Source organism: Hippocampus comes, unplaced genomic scaffold (genome assembly GCF_001891065.2).
Source record: "Hippocampus comes isolate QL1 unplaced genomic scaffold, H_comes_QL1_v1.1 scaffold169, whole genome shotgun sequence".
NCBI lineage: Eukaryota > Metazoa > Chordata > Actinopteri > Syngnathiformes > Syngnathidae > Hippocampus > Hippocampus comes.
In genome coordinates this window covers 307669-330543 of record NW_017806049.1, presented here as the reverse complement: position 1 = coordinate 330543, position 22875 = coordinate 307669, and the positions used below count along the sequence as shown (strand labels likewise).

The 22875-nt window shown below is 41.1% G+C and overlaps 1 protein-coding gene across 1 annotated transcript in view; it reads left to right on the top strand.

Annotated features, from left to right (window-relative positions):
• The window catches only part of LOC109529562 (leucine-rich repeat and fibronectin type-III domain-containing protein 5), a 150303-nt gene that overhangs the window by 90563 nt on the left and 36865 nt on the right, over positions 1 to 22875 (top strand). The window contains exons 3-8 of the mRNA XM_019892980.1: positions 13529 to 13747; positions 15090 to 15218; positions 15310 to 15490; positions 15968 to 16123; positions 16283 to 16542; positions 18339 to 18806. Coding sequence (XP_019748539.1) covers positions 13551 to 13747; positions 15090 to 15218; positions 15310 to 15490; positions 15968 to 16123; positions 16283 to 16542; positions 18339 to 18806 — 1391 coding nt within the window. The 5' untranslated portion in view covers positions 13529 to 13550. The remainder of the gene's footprint in view (positions 1 to 13528; positions 13748 to 15089; positions 15219 to 15309; positions 15491 to 15967; positions 16124 to 16282; positions 16543 to 18338; positions 18807 to 22875) is intronic.

Genomic DNA, 22875 nt, shown 5'->3' with positions numbered 1-22875 from the left:
CGTTTTTCTCGCTCTACTGGACGTTTTGTTGTTATCAGTTATTTTTTTATATTCTTGCCTGAGGGCTTTAATTTTTATGCGGCACTGGTCGCCAGTGCGGTGAAAACCTTCCGACCGCATCTTCTCACCTATTCTGAGAAAAACCGCTTTATTCCTCCTTGTTCCTTCTAATTGGGCTTGGATGTTCCCGTCAGCCCAAATTGTTATCAGGGCTGAAGTTTCATCGTCGCCCCAGTTCACCCCCCTGTTTCCGTTTTTTTCACAAGTGTTTATAGAAATGTTGCTGTGACCCGCCATGTTTTCAAGCGCAAAATACCCAGGATGCATTTGCAAGTACCCGTATGGACTCTTCCAGCGCGTAGCGAGGCCACTCCCCGGCAAGCGAGCATTTGCTCTGGAGCAAATTTACGCCAGTTGCGTTCACACGCGCACATTTGCTTCGGTGCTGCTTTGCAAACGAGCATTTGCTTCGGTGCAAATTTTTAAACCACCTCCCTGAGGTGGATCAAATCTAATGCGCACTAGGCTGTTGAGCGGCGCTACGTCGAAGTAAATTTGCACGTGTGAACGCTCCACTGGCGTAGAGTCGGTGCAGCGTCGGAGTAAATCTTGTCGTGTGAACGGGGCTATGGTCACAGTGAGGGCCAGTCACAGACTGTCAGCAGGCCAGATATGGCCCCTGGGCTTAACTTTGCCCACGTCTGAAGAAAGAAGTCAGGTCTACTTGTCATACAATGTTGCCACCAAATAAATACTTTTGTTTTATTGTCCGTTATTTACTGGAAAAAGAATATGTGGTATAAGAGCAACATCATTCCAATTTATTTTCTTGCAACCCACTGCAATTTTTCAGGCTGTTATTTTTTTCCTCTCTCCAATATGTCTTTGTCTTTGCTACGTCCATTGTACATGACTTGGAGGATAAATGATAAGGACAGCAGTTATCAGGGACCATATCTGGGTAAATGGAGTTATCTGTGACAAAATGAAAAACATAACTTCAGTGTGTGCTCTGATATTGGGAAACAGCCACTCATCCGACAGTGGCATTGCAAAACAACTGTCACATTGCCACAGAAAATCAAACTATTTTCACTCTAACGGCCTTGGAAAAGAAAGCAAAGGCTGTCTGTGTACTTCTACTCCAAGAAAGATGTGATTATGTTTGAGGATGTGAGTGACAAACATTGGGGGTGAACACGCCTGGACTTTCCTCCTGTTGATTTCACGATTCTGTTTTTGTTTCGATGAGGTTTTGTTTTGTTTCATAGTTTACTGGTATGGTTCTGTTCAGTTTGTGACGAACAGGTGGCATGGGAGAGCTCTTCTTCCCCAACCTCGCATCTGTTGGTAATCGTTATTCGTTCTTTTCTTTTAAAACAGGTGTAGGGAACTCCAGTTCCTCGAGAGGCATATCCTGCCTGCTTTAGATCCCTCTTTATTTAAACACACCTGATTCAAACGATCAGCTCATCAGCAAGTCCTGTAGAGGCCTGAGACAATCATGAATGATTAAATCAGGTGTGTTGGAGTAGGGAGGGATCTAAAACAGGCAGGATATGGCTCTCGAGGAACCGGAGTTCCCTACCCCTGTTTTAAAAGGACTGTTTTTGACCCGTTTCTGTTGCGGCACTGCACGGCCTGTGGCCGCCACCCGTTCCTGTTCCAGCGGCGCATGGCCTGCGTCTGCCACCCATTCCCGTCCCGGCAGAGTACAGCCTGCGGCCACCATCTGTTCCTGTAGTGGCGTGGCATGGCCTGCGGCCGCCACTCACCCCTGTTCCTGCGGCACACATCCTGCGGCCACCCTCCATCCCTGTTCCAGCGGCACACATCCTGCAGCCGCCACTGGGGTGACTTTGGGATATCTGGGATCCGCCCAATCAGGGAGGGGCATTGTCATGATTCTGTTTTCGCACCTGTTAGTCATCATGTCATTAGTTTTTCTTTTTTTTATTTTTATTTTTTAAAGGACTGCCATGCCAACCACTCGGAGATGAATCGTTGTGTTCCTGTCATTTTTTTTTAAATTCTGTTGCTGTCACGTTGTTTTGTTGCTGTGACGTTGTTTTGTCATTCTGCCATGAGCTTTTGTTTGTTCGTTTGTTACTTTGGTTTCTTGGCCTTTTCAAGATTTTGTGTTTTGGATTTATTTTTTCCAGTGTTCCCCTGTAAATCCATCCATCCATTTTCTGATCTGCTTTATCCTCACGTGGGTCGCGGAGGATGCTGGAGCCTATCCCAGCTGTCTTCGGGGAGTAGGCGGGGGACACCCTGAATCGGTTGCCAGCCAATCGCAGGGCACACACAGACGAACAACCATCAGCGCTCACACTCACACCCAGGGACAATTTAGAGTGTTCAATCAGCCAACCATGCATGTTTTTGGAATGTGGGAGGAAACTCACGCAGGCCCGGGGAGAACATGCAAACTCCACACAAGGCCGGACCCAGAATTAAACCCAGTACCTCTGCACTGTGAGGTCGACGCGCTAACCACTTGCCCACCAGGCCGCCCCCCTTGGAAGTGTTTTTGTTAATCTATTTTGTTCAGTACAGGCCTGCTTCTCCTGCCTCCCTGCTTTTTTGGGTCCACTACCATCACGCACACACAGTTGGAGATGTTTTGTCACAATCTTTTTTTTCACTTGTCTGTCGGTTTAATTGTTGAGGAGAATATCTTTCCTGCTCACGCACTCTCTCTATATTGGCTGTCAGAGGCACCCATGCAGTACAGTAGAAAATGAGATTGTGGATAGACATGAGAGACAGAGATGAACGTTCCCACGCTTTTTATTGCTTCTTCAAACAAAATATTTCCCAACAGTATACTCAACACATGTGTAAGGAATGTGCAATTACAGTCTCATATCATAATATATTTACCGAAGACTTGCATAGGCCAATTCAGTTGACTATTATGCAGCAAGACAAAGAAAGTGCCGCGTTTGTGGAGACGTGCGTATGTGCACTGGGCTTTGTGCGTGCGTTCTTATATAAGCATGTTGGCCTCTTCATGCCTCGAGGATGATGATGGAAACTGTTTGTCATACTCCCACCACTTCATGTCCTTCTCCTCCTCTCTTTCCACCATTCAACTGTGAAAATCCTTGTTACACTGGCATAGCGAGACATTTCCATGGCAATGTTAGCATGCAAGGGAAATTAATTACATCGGTCAAAAACCGGTAGATGTTTAACATACGCTCCTGAAACATTGTCACGACCTTCATGTTACACCCAGAATGCTCACAGAATCTTCAAGGACTGACCGACTATTGTAGAAGTGTGATCCTTTTCAGACAGGTACATGCTAGCAAGCCACACTGCACAAGAAATTTCACATTTCCACATGTCGCTATTGTTGAGAAATAAAAGAACTTGTCAGAACACGTCTTACTGTATCTGCCGTGACCATGTGTGGTGAATTCAGCGAGACAGACAATTTGCCAAAAGGGCAACTAGTTGTTGGAATCTGCTTGCTCGCTATTGATGAGGTGCCCCTGAGCATGTCACTGTCCCCGCTTTCCAGCTCAAAAAAGGTCAGAACTGTTTGTGAACCTCTTGGCCTCAGTCAAATTATTCTGTTTACTTTGTGGTGTGAAATACCAAATGAGAAGCAGAGAGTGAGTTGACAATCTCATGGAGGGATTGTAATCAGCGTTCTAAATTAACTTTTTTTGCTCACCCGACTCTCTCAAGTTACCAGCCAATCAACATTTTCACTCGCCATTGTTACTATTATTATTTTTCTAACCTTAGTGCCGCTGTTTTTATCTACCTCCCTCCACTATCTTTGTTTGTTTCTCGTGCTGGTTGCACTCAACACCAGACCTGGACAAAGTATGACCCAGGTGCTACATCCGGCTAGATATTTGGGAATCCTGACTAGGAACGGCCAATGTGAGTTGGAGGTTGGTGCAAAAAAAAAAAAAAAAAAAAATCTTTTAGGAACCGATGCTCCATCAATCACTCAAGGAACTGGAAGTGTTTTTGTTGTTTTTGCTGGGGAATAGGTCCATGAGATCAGAATGCCTTGAAAGAGAACACTTGAATTTGCCAAACTAGACATTTCAACACTTTACCAACGCCTTCAAAGTAAAGAACATTTTAAAATGGATTTTCAAGTGTCTGGTGTCGTTCACATTCACGAGTGCCTCTCTTTTTCTCGACTGTCACGCTCGCCAGGTTTATTTCTGACACATTTCCCACAATAATGTCATCCCGTTACACTCACACTCGGTCACTGCTTCACCATGGAGATGCGCTTTGGAGCGAGCTAGGCGAAGCTAAGTTCGTGACGGAAACTTGATATTTTACGAGGCATGCACGATTGATGATTCAGTTTAACATCATGCTTTGCTCCTTGTTGATCCAACTAAGTGTGATGAGGCTCTTTAGCCTGATCAATGTGAGCTGCACTAATTCGTAAGAACCTCAGAAGCATTTAAGTAAACGACCACTCACACAACTGTTGTTTGCAAAATACAATATCGTATGGAAACATAATAAAAATGACTGCTGTAATCATGGATACAATCTGTTAAAGAAGAATCAAAACATAGTGTCCTGAAAGAAACTCATCAATTTAGTGTGACGATCAGTCTGCATAGAAGCTGAAACAACGCCACGCAAAATGGCACCTCAGTACTCAGGAAGTAGACTCAATAACTCATACTATTTTTCGATTTTGTTTTCTTGCATTGCTGCAGGATTCAACACATTAGACTGCATTTGAAATGAAAAGTAATTTGACATGCTTGCATTTGGCAGTTGTACAAGAGTTTCCTTTTCTAACTATTGTGAGGTAGTCCATTACTCTCACTCGCAGTGTCTGATATATTTCCACATAAAAATCTGTGACCTAATTCCAACTACTCAAATTAAAGATTCATGTTCATTCAGATTCACCACCCAATTCATGTTCAAGTCTCTTTTTTTCACCCCAGAGAGCCCATCATGAAAACAAACATTCTGCATGTCATTCGATTGTTTTTGTTTTTAAATCTCAGTTTTGTCAGATTGCACATTTACATGTACATGAACTTAGTCTGACACTTTCTTGAATAGAATACCATTCTAAATGTGCATTATTTTTTGGGGGGGATCTGTGTACCGTATTTTCCGCACTATCAGGATCAGCTAAAAGCATGACATTTTCCCAAAAGCCGACAATGTGCCTTATAATTCGATGCGCCCAAAATAAAGAGACTATCACTCTCTTTATATTCTTATATTCCCCATTGAGTTGTTTCCCTGTTCGTGTTCCTATGCCATCTAGTGGTGATTATTAGCACGAACCAACTGTAACCTACAAGGGTTCTGCCTGTCACTTATTGACATGTGCATTTGCCAACACACACTCAAACAGACAGACTACTTTGTGAGCTCTGCACAGCCTTTATGAAACGGAGATAATATCAAAAGCATAGTTAACTACTGACTAAACGAAGGAAGAAGGAGACAAGCAAGACTTCAAAGGATTTTTAGCCCCTTGTGAATGTGAGCCCAGAAAACGTGTGTGCCTTTTTGTGGAATCAATTGTCTTCATAACTTGTGTCTTTCATTTGTTGTTTTACGATACCATTTGCATTTTTTTTTCATGTCCGTGTTTGTGACCAGTTCTCATGGCTTTGTTCCAGGCACTATTGCAGCTCTCTATGCACCTTATAATGCACTGCGCCCGATACATGAAAAAAAGTTTTAAAATAGGCCATTTATTGAAGGTGAGCCGACTTTGGCACACATTTGTCCAAATAACCCAAGGATCAAGAATTATATGCAGACGGCGTTTCTTACCAAAATAAAATCGGCTTGTTGATCTGTAAGCTTTTATCCCTTCCCCACACACTGTTGGGCCAATGGTGAGCCCGGCTTTCATTAAATTGACCACCAGCACATTCCTGCTGACATGTGACCGTCTCCTCTTCTGTCTCGCTCAGTGGCAAGCGTTCACGGCAGCTGGCTGCTTGCTTCTACTCCATCTCGGCAGTTCAAATATTGGAAATAAAATCTGCTATTCTTTGCTATTTATTGTGTTATGATCAGCCGCAAATTTCAAATTTTCATTTGCAAATTGCGTCACGACACAGCTTAGTATTTTAATTTATATAGGGACTGGAAAAATACAGAACATCGGATCATTTGAGAGAAAGAGAGAGAGTATGGAGAGAGAAAGAGAGACTTTTTTGCTTTTGGAACTAAAACAAAAATTGTTTACTCTGACTGGAAGCTAGGATTGATTACACGGTTGTCATATCATAGGACCTCACAGCGTTATGTGTAAAAATGCAGATTACAGTATGTCAGGCAATGCTCATAGCCACCCACCATTTTCTGGAACTTAAAAGTGTCCCTCACATTAAATTTACAAATTTTTATGGCAGATGGAGTGCCCGTGTTTTTGTGTTCCTCTTTCCTCCCGCTATCAAGTGGGAAGCTAACCGTATATTAGCCTGCAGATCACTGGCAAGACTGGAAGTGCCTCATGGGGCTGCTGCACTAAATTTATTGACGGTAGAAATGTTTTTTGACTTTTGTACTTCAGCATATTTCAGAGTCTGTACTTGTGAGTTGACCTTTTTCACATTTTTCCAGTATCTGTCCTACAGTTCAGTACAGTGTGAGCATTTTGCCAGCCTTTGTTTGTCAGTCATTTATATTTTTCTGAATTTGCCTCCCCATTGTCTTCACAACAGCAAATACAGCAATTTTTGTCCAAATAATCAAATTGACGCAATGAGCAGAGACACCATTTTCTCACAGTCTTCGACCTCATTGTTCGACTGTCACATATGTCTGGAACACGAGCAATTTGAATATTGTCCGTTGAATGTCTTGAGCACATAATTATCAAATAACCGTTATGATATGGTAACCGCATTGAAAGCCATATATTACACAGCTCCACCACTTAAAGTATCACATTGTGGCCAATATTCAGTGCGATATATAATTACAAACATTTCTCTTGCTTCCTTGCTTGCTGGGTCGATTTCTTTTCCATTTAGACTAAAATGCATACTTTTAAGTGTGATGAAAGGTGGACGGCAAATAAATATTAGAGTAGCCCTCACGTGTTGACATGCGGTATCCTCCTACGATTTGTGTGTGTACAGACCCCAAATATATCCACATTCTCTTATTTAATTGCTTTCTGTAGAGATCGTCTCAGAAAGTATCTCTGTTAATGCAGTTGTTAAAATAAATAAATAAATACATTAAAACAAGAAAAACAAAACATCTAATATTGTACTATAATAAAGTGATGGTCACATGCTTAGTTCAAGATGATTGTTGTCTGGATGTGCTCTAGGACTGACTGAGGATCAGTATGGGACCTTGTTTATATTTTACCCAAAATCAGCAATCTTAGGCTCTCCAGCTCCCGGTGAACCTAAAAAGCATAAACCGTTACAGAAAACAGATGTAATTTAAAAAAAATTTAATCTGGAAAGATACCAGTAATCATGATGTGAAACTTTGAAACTGATGCATGTCATGACAATAGATGTACTGGAATAAAGCCAGTTTGTTAATTTGAACATTGACAATGTCTAATATGTGTGCTTTCAATGTCTCGTTGGAATTCTGTGATTCCAAGAGAGCCATGATTATTGTGTGTTGACACCGGTGACTGATTTCGTGTTTGTGTGTTCAGCTAGCTCATGCAAGCTCAGTAATTAAATATTGAGTAATTGTGATGCATTTAAGCAGCTGCTGACCCCTGTTGTTCAAATGGGGTAAAGTCATTAGCGTCACCATAAGGTGGATTCTAGCAGACACGCGAAAATCAAGGCAGTGAGTGGAAACAAAAGAACAGAAAGGAAGGGTGTTGGTTCAGAAGCCTTGGGGTATGTGCCCATCTGCCATCCAAAGAAAAGATCTCGAGCAAACTCATTTGAAAAACACATTTCCACAAAGGCATCTGACCTAACGTCAGTGATATAAGAGAGCGTCAACCTGAACACCTCTCTTGTGGTGTTAATGCTGCTGCTGTTGTTGTTGCTATTGTTGAGTCACTCGAGGCGCCTGAGGATGATCGTTCGTAGCGCTAGACTCGAGTGTGGGAGGCTCCGTAGCTTTCCGAAGGAGAATCCCAATTGGCGGTGGTAGCGGGCAGACTGGAGTGCGGGGCACCGAAGCCAGAGGTGCTCGACCGATTCTTCTTCTTCACCGTAGAGACGGCACAGATCATCCTCGCTCTTCCCCGTTAAATGTTGCCATCTTCGGAGGGAGTAGGTTTTGCCGGACCGGAATCAGATAAGGTCTACAAGGTCTTTCTTTTATAATTGGGACTCTGACCTCCGGCTTGGGGCAATAGTAAGTGAGGGAGATGAAACAAGGTTGGGTAGATGGTGGGGGTTTGCAGCTCCTGTGAATGATCGATAGGTGTATTTGAGAATCTAGCGATGTAGTTGGTTGGGGAAGGGAGGAGCCCAGTTTGGCCTGCTCATCTGCTAAGTCATTGCCCAGGAGGTTGCAAAGGCCTGGGACCCATATTAGCTGGATTCTTTTGGTTGAGGGAAAGGCCGCAAGGTTGGAGTTGATGGCAAGGATGGAAGGGTCTAAGGTGTCGATGTCGCCCGCCCTAAGAAGAAGAGACTGGAGGAGTAGGACGGGCGATGCAGCTCCGGTCATGGAAAAGGGCGCCTTCCACGGCGAGTGGGTTGAGTTGGTTTTTTGAGGCTCCCCCACAGAAGAGCCCCTCGCGGGACACCACGTGAAGGTACCTGGCCGTTGTCCCAGCTAATGCTGCTGTTGGCATTAACTTTCACAGGGGTGTCAAACTCATTTTTTGTTGCAGGCCACTTTGGAGTTACGTCTTCCCTAGGAGGGCCATTATGACAGTGAAACCAAATAAATGCTTAATCATCACATCGTATTATTACTCGTACACAACAAACCACATTGATGGATTGCTAGTTTTGAAATTATTGTCCAGGTGAGTGTAAGCAGGGTAAAAAAAAAATGATTGCAAAATCTCAATGGTATTTGTTACACATGACAATTTGACATTTCGGTCCAGATTTGAGCAAGGATCATGGAAGTTGACACACATGATTTGCTTTCATGGGCCACATAAAATGACGTGGAGGGCCAGATCTGGCCCCCGTGCCTTGAGTTTGACACAAAGGTATTACAACAGGGACAAGTTTTGTTCAGCAGCCCCTTCTGTCTCAAATCCTCTTTGTCCAGTTGGCAAAATATTGATGCGTGTAATGAATATTTAGAGTTCGGATCGGTTCAAGTTGACGCGTGTCTTTTACTTGACTCCAACGTGAAATACAAAAATGCTCCCCTTCAAAACAAGCATGGCACTCTGTTACCGCTGGAGGACACTTTGACATATGAAGTGTTTTGCCAACTCTGACATCTCTAGATCCACTTTGGCACAAGTACTTGGCACTGCGTACTCCGTTGACGATGCTTCGGGTTCAAACGATGTTGGCAAAGTTGAAATGAAATGATCTTCATTTCAGTAAATCAATGATCTTATTTCAGTACATCATCTGCTCCTTCTTGCCGCCTCAGTGAACCTCTTCACGGGCTGAAATATTGAAATTGCTTTGCAAAATATATTGAATACAAGTATAGATATTTCAGGACTGTGTTTTGCAACACTTAAGTGTCTAACATTTTGAGTAGAATTTCATATTTCCTCGCTACTGATGCCACAGAAATCTAATCATACAAGCCCGTCTGCTCAAATTTAGTTTCACTGAGAGCCATTTTTCATTTGTGGTTGTGTAAGTTGAACTGCTGAATGAAAATCCTCAAAAGTGCTTGAAATCAAATTGAATCGAGTCCATTTATAGTTTGTAAATGGACGCTACTGTGCAAAAGTCACATCTGGAAGTGATTTCTTGGTGAAGCAATACTATAAATGCTCATTTAGCACAAATAACCACAGTGAAAACCATTCAGATTTCTTTGTCTGTCCATCTTTTTATTCATTTGGAGCATTCTTACACGTCCACGGAGGGTGACAAACCAATGAGGAATTTCCATTATGATTGCACCATTCAAACACTTCTGTACCATAACAAGTAAGCTGCAGAACATTTGTTCTCGTTTCAGACGGCCTACACGTGTGTTTTGAGTTGGATGTTTTGACACAGCATTTCAAATGCAATTTTATTGCTATCGTCGCCACCATACAAAACTAAATAAACATTAACTATGGAAAAAGCTGCAAGGGAGCTTGTAAACTCGACAGAAATCTTCAGTTCTGGGTTTAAAGAGAGCTTCAAAAGAATTGGATTGCATGGGTACGTCCAAACAGCCATTTCTAGCTGCCAAGTCTCTCTGTTATCCCATTGCGATTTTTTTTTCCTCCATTGAGATTTAAATGCAGACTAAGATCTGTTTCAGTATACGGAGCATGTGGCGAATCCATTTGTGCAGCCATCAGTCGACAAGTCAGCAGTAAAACTGGCTTGATGGTAGATTCCCCGGAGAACATGGCTGTCTGTCACCGGGAAAGGGTTTCAAAGAAGTGAATGAGGCTGCCTGCACATATTTGAACCGGAATCATATTTTACGCACCACTACAAACATCCCATATATTTTCTTCCACATACATAATCCCTTTGGTTAATTCACAATTCTTTTTGATCCGAGTCACGCTGCATGTCACCGTTTGCTTAAGTCTATCCGAGTGTATTTTTGTGTGATGTGTGTGACAGAGTGAAACCGAGCTGCTCTTCAGAGCCGTTTGTTTTAAAGCTGTGTAGACAATGATGCCTCTCTCTTTTTGTATTACAGTTTATCAATAAAAATTTAGGGGAACAGTGCAATCAGGGCATGACTCTACTTGGTTTCCTCTCAATGAAATTCTTCCCGCTTCCATCCATAATCACACCTCAGCGCTCGTTTTAATGAGGGGGTTGTCTGAGCTCTCTTTTTCCTCTCACTGCTAACTCTGTCTAGTTTTCTTTCCCTGTCTCTTTCTCGCTTCCTTGTTCGCTCTCATTAAAGCCTTTTCTTGGGGTAATTAATGAGCTCCTATCTTTTTTCATGTCATAAGGGTCATGAGCCTGCTCTCATTCTCTGTGTTGTGCAAGTGCATGTGAGTTAGAAGGTACTCCATTGAATGCATCCTCTTTCAAATAGATCAGGGATTGTTACTCATAATGTAGTTCTGCAGATTTTTGCCCACCTTACAGCTTTCGGTCTCTTTTCCAGCTGTGATTCAAAAACATATTTGCTGTTTCATTGTCAGATTTTTTTTTCTTTTTTTTTTTTTTTAACACATATCAGAACCTGAAATTCAGCTAGTCCACTTCTCTACAATTCTGCACTTCACATTTTCTTTTGTCCAACTCTGAAAGTCCCTAAATTAAGCGGTAACAGTATGTGACCTTCTGAATGTGCCATTCACCAGAACCGTAACACAATGCGTATACCAGCTAATCTTTTTTTTTTCTTGCATTATTTCTTGGCATTTGATGGAAGCTAAAAATGAGTTGATTGTTAAAGCCAAATGTACAACCCGAATAATGAAAAAAAAGTTTTAGAAACGTGAATTTCCGTAGTAAAAGACAGTTGAATTGATGAAGTGGCCTTGTTGTCAGATTCAGACTGGATTGAATGTCTATTTGAGGCTTTATTCTGACGCGTAAGCATGTGTGGCTCTGCCTTTGCACCGTGATCCCTTTAATCCTGGTTCTGCCATGTCCTTCAAAACCCCGATCAAGGTTGTCATTAATGAGTAGGTTTTCACTAGCTTTGGTGAGCTACGCTCTCCCTCCTTCTGTTCGTCTGTGCAGATAAACTACATGCACTAATGCTTACTCATGATGGCAGATGTGAATAGAAGATGGAGGTTGGACGCATGTTCAAGCGAGAGTTCTCTATTGTTTTTAGTATATAACAGTGCAAACAGTTCGAGATGGGCATTTTACCTTATCTTGCCAGTCTGTCCTCCGTCCTCCATCTGCAACCTGGCTACCGTTCCGTCATTGTTCCTTGTCCTTATTCATATAACAACCGTCACTTAATACCCTACAGACGAGTTAGCACTTACTTTGCTCCATACATTCGCGTAGCACTGCCGATCCCATCTTGAATGGCGCCTTTTGCGACTAACGCGAACATTATCATAAACATTTAAATTAGATACTCGAAGACGCCTTCTCTTCATACGTCGACGCTGCAGTCATATTGCATGTGGCAAAATGAAGCAAATTGTGAAGATGCTTTCTCCTTGGAGATGCATTAACAAGCAAAAATTTACTGGATTAATAAGGAATTATTGCTTTTGATTGTATGATGTCATCCTCACTCAGTTCTCCGATATTATATCGAATATGAAAGCCACATATTATATGGCGGATGGGCTGACATATCGCTTCGACCTGGTTCAATAATTGTCTGCTACAGAAGAGAAAAGAAAAGAGTTTATGGCTTCCATGGAATTTAGTATTGAACGGTTGCCGTATGTCCTTTCCCACTTGCCATACAATGATGCAACATGACAGTCGAAACCTGTAATGGAGGAATCAAAATGCCGCCTAATGTGCCAGAACTGATTGATGGTCTCCAGAATTTATGTTTACATCTTTACTTAATGCTTACATCAACCTCTGAAAATATTAGAATGATCGCCCAAGTATGAGGGTTTTTAGCGTGTTTTCGTCTTCATAGAGGCGCTCAATGCAAAGCTTATGTCACTGCACGAGAGAAACACATCGTCCATAAAATACATAACACATCACCTGTCTTGCCACATTACAGAATGCCACACAAAAATGTGCAGGACTCTCACATGCAAACATTGACATATCGCATATACGTCTGCCTACCGAACCTTATTTTCAGTAACGCCGTGATTGGCGGTTGTCGATAAGACTGGCCTTCAATCAAACAAAAATGACATGAGTGTCTTGATATTTTCAATGTCTTAGTCATTAGCAAATCAACATTAATATTTCACAACACAAAAAAAACTTTAGTTTCAGAAATTTCTCCCTCTAATCGGGGAGGCATCAGCATCTTGGTGGATGGGCACCGAGAGACATACAACACAGCCAGTTTTCTTAAACGGCTGGATTGATCGTTAGTGATATGGGTGTCTGTAGGTACTTGATGTTCTCTGACTGTACACTAGTTGGCAGTGTTGCGATAAAAGTACTGTTGAGATGAAAAAGGTTGTGCTGTTAAATAGCCTGTTAAGAAAATACAATGTTTGGCTACACTCTGGCCTTATTATGCCTCCCGGCACCACATACTTCACCTGGTTTGGGACAATTAAAGGGGCAGATGAAAAAACACTGCTTGTTGCTAAAAAACCACAACAATTCTCGTCCGCTGTTCCAAAAATGGGCATCCTGCAGAATGCCCATCTCTGCAAACAGTTACATGACATAAAACTGCATGAAGTCTCTGAACAGACCTTTATAATGCATATTTTTTGTCTGACAGCAGATAAGTATTCAAAGTATAAAAACTAAAACTATAGTGTACCCTTTGAATGTATATTTCCCCCCCCCCCCCCCCCCCACCCCATTTCACTTTTATTCTTCAGGTGTCCAGTTGAGACGGGGACCATGGAGAGGCTGTTGCTGTATGTGATGCTGGCAGTAGCCATGGCGGTTCGAGCTCAGATCTGCCCAAAGCGTTGCGTTTGTCAGATCCTGTCACCCAACCTGGCAACACTCTGTGCCAAGAAAGGTCTACTATTTGTTCCACCAAACATTGACAGGCATACAGTAGAACTGAGGCTGGCTGACAATTTCGTCACGAGGTAAAGGACTTGTAATTGCTTTGAATCTGTCCGATTACTGTAGATACTGACATCTTGCTTCTTTGCATTGCACAAAAGGTCATTATAATTTCTGACAGAAATGCATAATGAATAACAGAATTTCATCATGACCACAGACCATCATCAAACATTTGTCACTTGCAAAACCTTTGCATTGTATTTGTTGACATTTGGAAAAAACAGTGGCTATTCAGGAAGGTCTGCCCTATTTATTTATATAAAAGTAAAAACACACACACACACACACACACACACACACACACACACACACACACAAAAGTCTGTTACGTTATAGTTTCACTGTTTGAGGCAAATGGTGTTCACACCAGATACTGACCAGTCTTGTGAACCCACAGACACCCCCAATGCAGTCGATTTTAGAGTAGCCGTTAAATGTGGGCAGACCAAGGCACACCTGTGCAAAATACAGGTATATGCTGTAGAGTACAGTATAGGGTTGCACAATATGTCCAAAAAATATTTTCATCACAATAATGATGCATGCACTATACATTTCGCAACGACGTGCAAGAAATGAATGCTGTCATGTCGAATTGAATGATTTTGTATGACTTTGATGGCTGCGACCTTAAATGGGCATCGCCATCCAATATGAAAACATGATCTAGGAGCGTTACAAACACCAACCATGAAACCTATACTGTGTGTTATTTACTTATATATAGTGAATTGAAAACAGGTTGACACTAAATGTACAAGACCAAATTAAATGTGAAGTGTATCGGCAAATCATTTAAATATAAGTCCATCTGTTATTCTGTTTTTGATTAGAACAAAAATTTTGTTTTTAACTTAAATAATATTTTAAGTCACTGTCACAGATAGACCAAAGCATCGAGCAGATGAAACAATTAATCCGACCAGGGACATAGAGAAAATGTTGAAAAAAAAAATATTAGGCTAAGAAAAGATTTTAAAACAAACCAGTCCAGACTGAAATGTGGTTGTGCTTAAAAAAGATCCTGTTATCTACGACTTTTACATCAATTAAATTAGTAGACATCGTCTAAGGTTACAAGCACGGCAGTCTATGAAGGTAAATGATATCATGTTTTTATTATTGTTTACTTCTTGTCAATTCTCACTGATTACACTCCTGATGTTGTTTGTGCATGTTCTGTTTTTGCATGCAGGTTGTTACAAGGATTCGGTAAACAAACTGCATCCTGGTTAATGTTCACTTCCAAATGTTCTCTGAAGTTTATGTTCCCATGTTGCCAATAAGCATGGAATACTGCCGCAGATACCAGACCATAAATAACGTGTGTGATGTCATTAACACTGCATATTTCCGTCCCAGTGTGAAGAGGAAAGACTTTGCAAACATGACACGGCTTGTGGACCTCACCTTGTCCAGAAATACCATCTCCTACATCACTCCTCATGCCTTTACTGATCTCGAGAACCTCCGAGCCCTGCATCTCAACAGGTCAAGCTTCATTTCATGCCAGTTCTCGAGTTACTTGAAAGCCGTCGACTGGAAAATTACTAATGGTTGCCTCTCTGTGATTATATTACAGTAATCGGCTGACAAGGATCGGCAATGATACATTCAGTGGGATGTCTAAGCTCCACCACCTGATTCTGAACAACAACCAGCTGGTACTGATCCACCAGGGAGCATTTAATGACCTGCTGGCATTGGAAGAACTAGATCTCAGTTATAATAATCTCGACTCCATTCCATGGGAGGCCATTCAGGTTCGAGTCTCAGCTAAGAACAATTTCTGTTCAAAGACTTTTTGTTCACAATGTGAAATGAGAAAGAGCTATTTTAACTTTTAAAAAATACACGAGCTTCCATAACCTTATACCTGGATGATGAGTATCCAGCAGGAGTGTCCAAAGTCGGTCCTCAAGGGCTCCTGTCCTGCCTGTTTTCCATCTCTCCCGGCTGCCACACACCTGATTCAATTAATCAGAATCATTCTAATGATGCTTCACAGCTGGCTGATGAGCTGATCATTTGATTCAGGTGTGTTGCAGCCGGGAGAGCGGGAAAACAGGCAGGACATCGGCCCTCCGGGCCCGGAGCTGGACATGCCTGGTGTACAGTATCATTTTATTTATGTCTGTCATTAGTTATAATGAAATTCAATAATTTTTTTTTCATTGTAAAAATCCAAGTTAAAAATGTATCTGCCAAAATTTATTTATTTGTGTGTGTCCCTCCAACAGAAAATGACAAGCCTCCATACACTAAGTTTGGACCACAACATGTTGGACTATATTCCCGAGGGAACATTTTCATTGCTACAAAAACTCAACCGGCTTGACGTCACCTCAAATAAACTCCAAAAGCTCCCACCGGACCCTCTTTTTCAGCGAGCACAGGTAAGTTAATAAATGTCTTTAGCATGAATAGCATATCACTTCAAACGTGTGCAACGGAATTGAAATAAAGCACATTGTGTCACAAGTGTTATTTAATCGCAACACTTTTTTTTTCTTTGAATCAAAAAAAAAAAAAAACATTTTGAAACGCCATTGTAGGTTTTGGCCACATCTGGGATCTTGAGCTCCTCGACCTTTGCGCTCTCATTTGGTGGAAACCCACTGCATTGTAACTGTGAGCTGCTTTGGCTGCGAAGGCTGAACCGAGAGGATGACTTGGAGACGTGTGCCTCACCTCAGCACCTCTCTGGACGATACTTTTGGTCCATTCCTGAGGAAGAGTTTCTGTGTGAACCCCCGCTCATAACCCGATACTCCCATGAGACAAGAGTTCTCGAAGGACAGAGAGTGTCACTCAGGTATGCACGGCGTAACACTCATTGTCCTACAAATGACTCAAAAATCAAGGGATTTCCAAACTTTTTTTTTTTTTTTTTTTAATCCAAGGGCTGCATCAATGATAGACAAAGGATGCAAGGGTCATTTTGACATTCTTCATCAGTGTATTTATTTAACATGCAAAAATAAATTCATCAGTGTAGCTAACAGTGTGAAAAGCCATGAGAAAATATTTCCAAAACAGTATATTACTGCAAAAAGGACTGAAGCATTGAAGAGTTATTGAACCTATTCATAACTTGTCAAGATAAAGTGCATTTTAGGTTTATCCTGAACTTTCACCCTAAAGCTAAATATTTTTAACTTCAACTCAACTCAGGTTTTCATAAGAGTAATAATGATCATAGCAACATTAGTATAATATGAACAGTCGGGACGTGACATAACCTATTTACTTGGGTGTACATATGTACATATCTTTACATGTGAGTGTGTTTGTGTATTTATAGTGGCTGTAAATACACTATATATGTGAATATGTGTCCATGTGTGTACAAAAACATGGTAGGGGTGGAACAGTTGACAAAATCCACGGTTCGGTTTGTTATGTGTTGACTCTATTATGATATATAAAAATCTATTATGTCTGGTCGATAAAAGTGAGTATTCACAACATTATTTTAATTACTATTATCGTCATTGAATTATTATTTAAATTATGATTATTGTTTTTCGATCCATGCGACTGGCATATAGCGCTCTTCAATTGGATGGCAAAGGTACAACCAACTTGTGAATTCATATCTTTGCTATCATTCAATCGAATCACGGCCATGGATGCAAATGCATCCGCTTTGTCTTCAACTATACAAGCCTAAATTTCACACTCAGTGCATTTGTGACTACATTGATGCAAGAGTATTATTTGACATTACATTTTTTTTGTGGGGGGGGGGTACCATGAAATTTTTCTTTCGCAAAATACATGCCTTGGCTCCACTGTTTGGAAAACACTGATCTTATAATTACACTCCTTAATACCAGCTCACATTTTCACATAAGATACACGTAGGCGAAGGTGTGTCATAATTCATATTGAATATGGAGAGAGGAATGATAATGTGTATTATTACTCTCTACCTAATGATAATTATGTGTGAATGAGCTCAGCTCAAGCATGAAGAGCGTAACGATTCAATCTCTTCATTCACGGCACATGAACACAAAATTGTCATCATTTTGAATCTATACATCACCACATTTGATTTCAAATGAAACAAACAAGATGTGCTTTAATTGCAGACTTTCATCTTTAATTTAAGGGGATTTACGGTACATCCATATCAGGGAAGCACTGTAGGAATTATAACAGTTAGTCCGTCTATATGCCTCTCAGTTTTTAACGTCGAGGGCCGGCTAGCTGCATGCTAGCATCCAATATCCTCGGGTTGAACCAGGTTTGCATGACAAATAACCTATATACTGACATACTGTGCACCATGGGCGCCCAAGTCCGGTCCTCTCAGAACCCGTATCCACCCTGTCTTCCATTTTTCCCTCCTCTAAGACACTTGATTCAAATCATCAGAATTGTGATCAGGCGTTTCCAAAGATTGCTCATGGGCTGCTCATTTGAATCAGATCTGTTGGAGGAGGGAAACATGTAAAATAGGCTGGATAGGGGCTCTCAAGAACCAGACTAGGCCACCCTTGTTGTATACCCATAAATTCTGTCTTAGAAATACTTAAACCTTGAAACCATTAACAGACTAGTGCATTTTGTTTAATGACTGATGACATTTCCACTCCTCGATAGATGTAAGGCCAGAGGTGACCCAGAGCCAGCCATACACTGGATATCTCCTGATGGCAAACTCGTTTCAAACTCCTCGAGGACACTGGTTTATACCAATGGAAGTCTGGACATCGTCATCAGTACCGTAAAAGACACAGGCTCTTTCACCTGCATCTCCTCCAATCCAGCTGGTGAGGCTCACCAGACCGTAGACTTGGTTATCATTAAACTTCCACACATCTCCAACAACACCAACAACATCCAGGAGCCTGACCCGGGATCATCTGACATTTCCACATCCACCCGAAGTGTAAACAACGGAAGCAACGTGACCGGCGATGTGAAGGGTGGGGTAGAAAAGAGAGTGGTGACCGCTGAGGCCACATCATCAACCGCACTGATCAAGTTTAACTTCCAAAGGAATATTCCAGGTATCCGGATGTTCCAGATCCAGTACAATGGAAGCCAAGATGATTCACTTGTATATCGGTAAGTCTGAGAAAGTCATTATATCCTCATAACATGAAGTTAGCCTCAGATAATGGCAACTGAATACTGCCTAATGATTTGGACAATGGGAAGGGCGAGAATGACAAGCCCGAGCTGTATGGATCACATTACATTGGAATACATGCATATTTAATGACCATGGGGGTTAGGGGGGCGGTGGGGGGGGGGGGATATTGGGTATGATTTGGAATATGGCATTACAAGAACCGATAACTCTGATACATGAGGTTTACAAGGGCAATTAGATACTGTACCCCAATTCATAATGAAAAGGGTAACCACAAACATTGAAAACAAAGAAACAGGATGCAAAGATATCCATTTTAATAATTGCAATCATCATAATAGCTAGATACTGTCGGTAGGCAAGTCAGTAGAGTATAGGTAGGTTAATGTGAATGTTCCGACAACTGAACAGTAGTGCGTTCAGAACAATTTTTACTTGCTTTTCATTGCCAAAATAGCCACGTAAATACTATACGAGCGCCAGGTGACTCCACAATCAGATGGACAGTTTTGAGAGACATAGGCTTACATTCACAATGCAGGGTGTGAAACTCAACTCAGACTTTTTTCTTAAGTACAATCTTTCTTTGTACTTGTTCATAATACAAAAACAAATGCAATTTCTAAATTTGAACGGAAGGCGCCCATGATATGACACACATGCTCAAAAAAGCACAACGTCAAGTGATGTGAACCAAACAACAAAATTAAAAAATCAAACAATGTTTACGGATCACCCTATCTCAGAGTAGTGAAGAGGGAGGAGGTAGAACAATTTTGGGGATATGAGGCGACCCTCCTCAATCGCTTCATTTCTTGGAGACTTCTTCTAAAGATGATGCCTCGTCATCGCTGCGAGTAGCAAATGTACCATCTGCATGGATGAAACTGTCCTATCGCCACACATGGCAACTTCATGCTTCATGTTTCACGTGGAATTATGAAGTAAACACTCTTTCGCAAAATAATTTTATAGATTCACGGACGCCTCGCCCACGTGGAGGGCATATTGGCCTTTTTGATGATGTCTCGGTCAGACGTGTGTGGATGAGCATTTATACTGCAGCCGCGTTGGATATACGTCTGATTAATATCCACCTCAGAAAGAAGTCCATTTGTATAAAATCGCAATTGTACTGTTCCCCGTGCATGGAAAAAAAAATCTGATACATTTCGCATATGAGCAATACAGTCGGAATTGAACTGCGGTGTGAACATAGCCATCGAAAATAACATCCATAATCTGAAGTGAACTCAATTTGAGCACTCCGGGATAGCCTTTTACTGCGAAGCTTGTGACGCGTGCTGTTTTCTTTGGATTACAGATATTAAATCAAGCCTCACTGGGTGATTGCTATTTGAGCAAAATGTTGACTCTTGTGAAATGGTTGGATGAAATTATTGTTCACAAAGAATATATGTCGGGAGATCTGTCAGTATGATCTGCCTTTCATGTCAATGCTAATCCCAAAACGTACTTCCATCTGTGTGCATCGTCACCATGAAATAGGAGCGCATTAAGATTGAATGTTAGCGTCATGCTCATATCAGTGACATTCTCAATGTTATGCGTAATGCATTTGTTTATGAGCATTGGTATTGTATGTGCTGTATAATTTGGTTGGGAAATGAGGAGGATGCCCTTTTACAAGCTATTTTCGTTGGTCAGAAATAACAGATTTTGAACTGTCTGTTTTCTCATTCATATTCAATATGTAAATAAGCTTTATTCCAATTGGGTCTCTGCTGTCCTTAATTTGATCTGGAAAATACTTTCTTCTGATTGGTAGCTGCTGATGTGTGGGCGTCTGGCGCCCGTCTCTTTTCATTGTCTTGGCTGTGTGGTTGAGGTAGCCAGAATTGTGGTGTTTGTTACATTTTGGGGAGGATGACAACCTAACCTTCACACATGACAACATTTCCAGGTTTAAGGCGACATAATCACAAATGTACACACAATAGTTCTCAGTCTCCTCTTGCGGCTATGATGCTAATGATAAAAACAATGGTATTTGTAACTTAACTGTGGACAAAACTAGATTCCGAACATACAGTGTATACAAGGGATTCAGTGATCTATATAGAATCTGTACTGATAAAAATTAGCAATATTTCCACTTCACTAGCCATACTGCAGACCTATTCGGTAAAAGCCAAGTTAGCCGTGTGGAGATACTTTAAGGACACATGACAACCCTTTCAGGCAACAACAAATGATGCTCTGCAAAATGGATGATGAACTTTGCTCAGGTGGCATTGATGGCAGCCATCTTCCAGGAAGCACCGATTTTGAGGCCCACTGCCTGCTCCTCTCGGCATTCAGTACTGAGTCACATTTCTTAATGGTCTGCGATAGATTAGATTTTAGCGTTCGGTGTGTCATATGCTCAAAAGATCTGTGTCATCTTTTGAGTGACATTTTTATGGACAGAAACACACTTTTTCCACATTGAACTAACTTGGAGTTTTTTTGTGTATTGCACAGATGGGACTAGGTTACAGTCACTGTATGCATGTTTGGGTCAGTTGTTATTTTTTATTTTTTTTTGCGTCTACATTGTTAGTTTTTTTATCTGTTTGGTCGTGTAATTTGCGTGAATGAAATGCATTCAGGAACACCCAGGAAATTGTAATTGATCTTTGGTGTTCTTACAGTACTTACAGTACTATGAAACAGTACTATGAAACAAATTACTGCACTGTTCAATTAACATTGGTATTGGAATGCTTGAATTTTCACACAAACTACAATCAAATTGTTGTAATCTATTTTGTTGTGTTTGTAATGACAGTGTGGATTTCCATTTTCCCCACCTTTTGCACAATATTTGACGTGTTCAATTAACATTGGTATTGGAATGCTTGAATTTGCACACAAACTACAATCAAACTGTTGTAATCAATTTTGTTGTTTGTAATGACAGTGTGGATTTCCATTTTGCCCACCTTTTGCACAATATTTGACTAAAAATCCACCTTTAGTAGCTCTGAACCAATCAGAGAATGGAAAAATACTGCCATTACCTTGCGCCTTCTAGCTGTCTCTGTTTATTGGACCTGAAATCTGATTGGCTCACAGTGCTCTCTTGTTTTTAACCATTTCTGTTAAGCATCAGCCAGCATTACAAGTCTTCATTGATATGGCCTCACATACAAGCTGACATTTGATTGGACCAAAAAAAAAAAGAAAGAAAGAAAAAAAAGCAATAATAATAATAATAATAATAACCCACAAACTAGCAGTTTGCAGCCAAGACATGCTTTGAAATGAAGACTGTTGGAAATTAATTAATAGAGTTCCGTTTGACATACAAGCTGACATTTGATTGGACCAAAAAAAAAAAAAGAAAGAATAAAATAGCAATAATAATAATAATAACCCACAAACTAGCAGTTGTGCAGCCAAGACATGCTTTGATATGAAGACTGTTGGAAATTAATTAATAGAGATCCGTTTGAGTTCTAAATGTAGGTCAGTGCTTTTGATGGTGATTAAGCCAGCAGAGGAAGCTTTCAAGCCCGTAAGTGCACGCCACATACAAGCCATATTTCTGCCATGCACATAACCGCGCAGTCACCTCCTGTACAATGAATGACACCAATGGATCCTCCATATCAGCCCCGATTCAAAACTGAATAAACTGGACGAGAAATTGGCGAACAGTTGTCTTTTATAGGCCACTTTTTCTCCCTGACGGTCCTTCTCAAAATGAAACACCAAAGTCATTTGTGTATCTCTGTTATTTTACACCCTTTACCTCTCTGCTTTCTTCAGAAAACAGATTGATTTTCTTTTAACACCTTGCCTGGTGAAGCAACGCGTCAAGGGCATTGATTCGGCCTTTTCGGTGAACACAGAGCAGAGGGAAAAGAATGGGAAGAACGGCATAAGGTAAAAAGAGAGGTTAAAATGTATGAAGAAAACGCCCGAAGGATTATGCATAGAAAGGAAGATGAACCGGCGGCATAAGGTAAAAAGAGAGGTTAAAATGTATGAAAAAAACGCCCAAAGGATTATGCATAGAAAGAAAGATGAACGTGT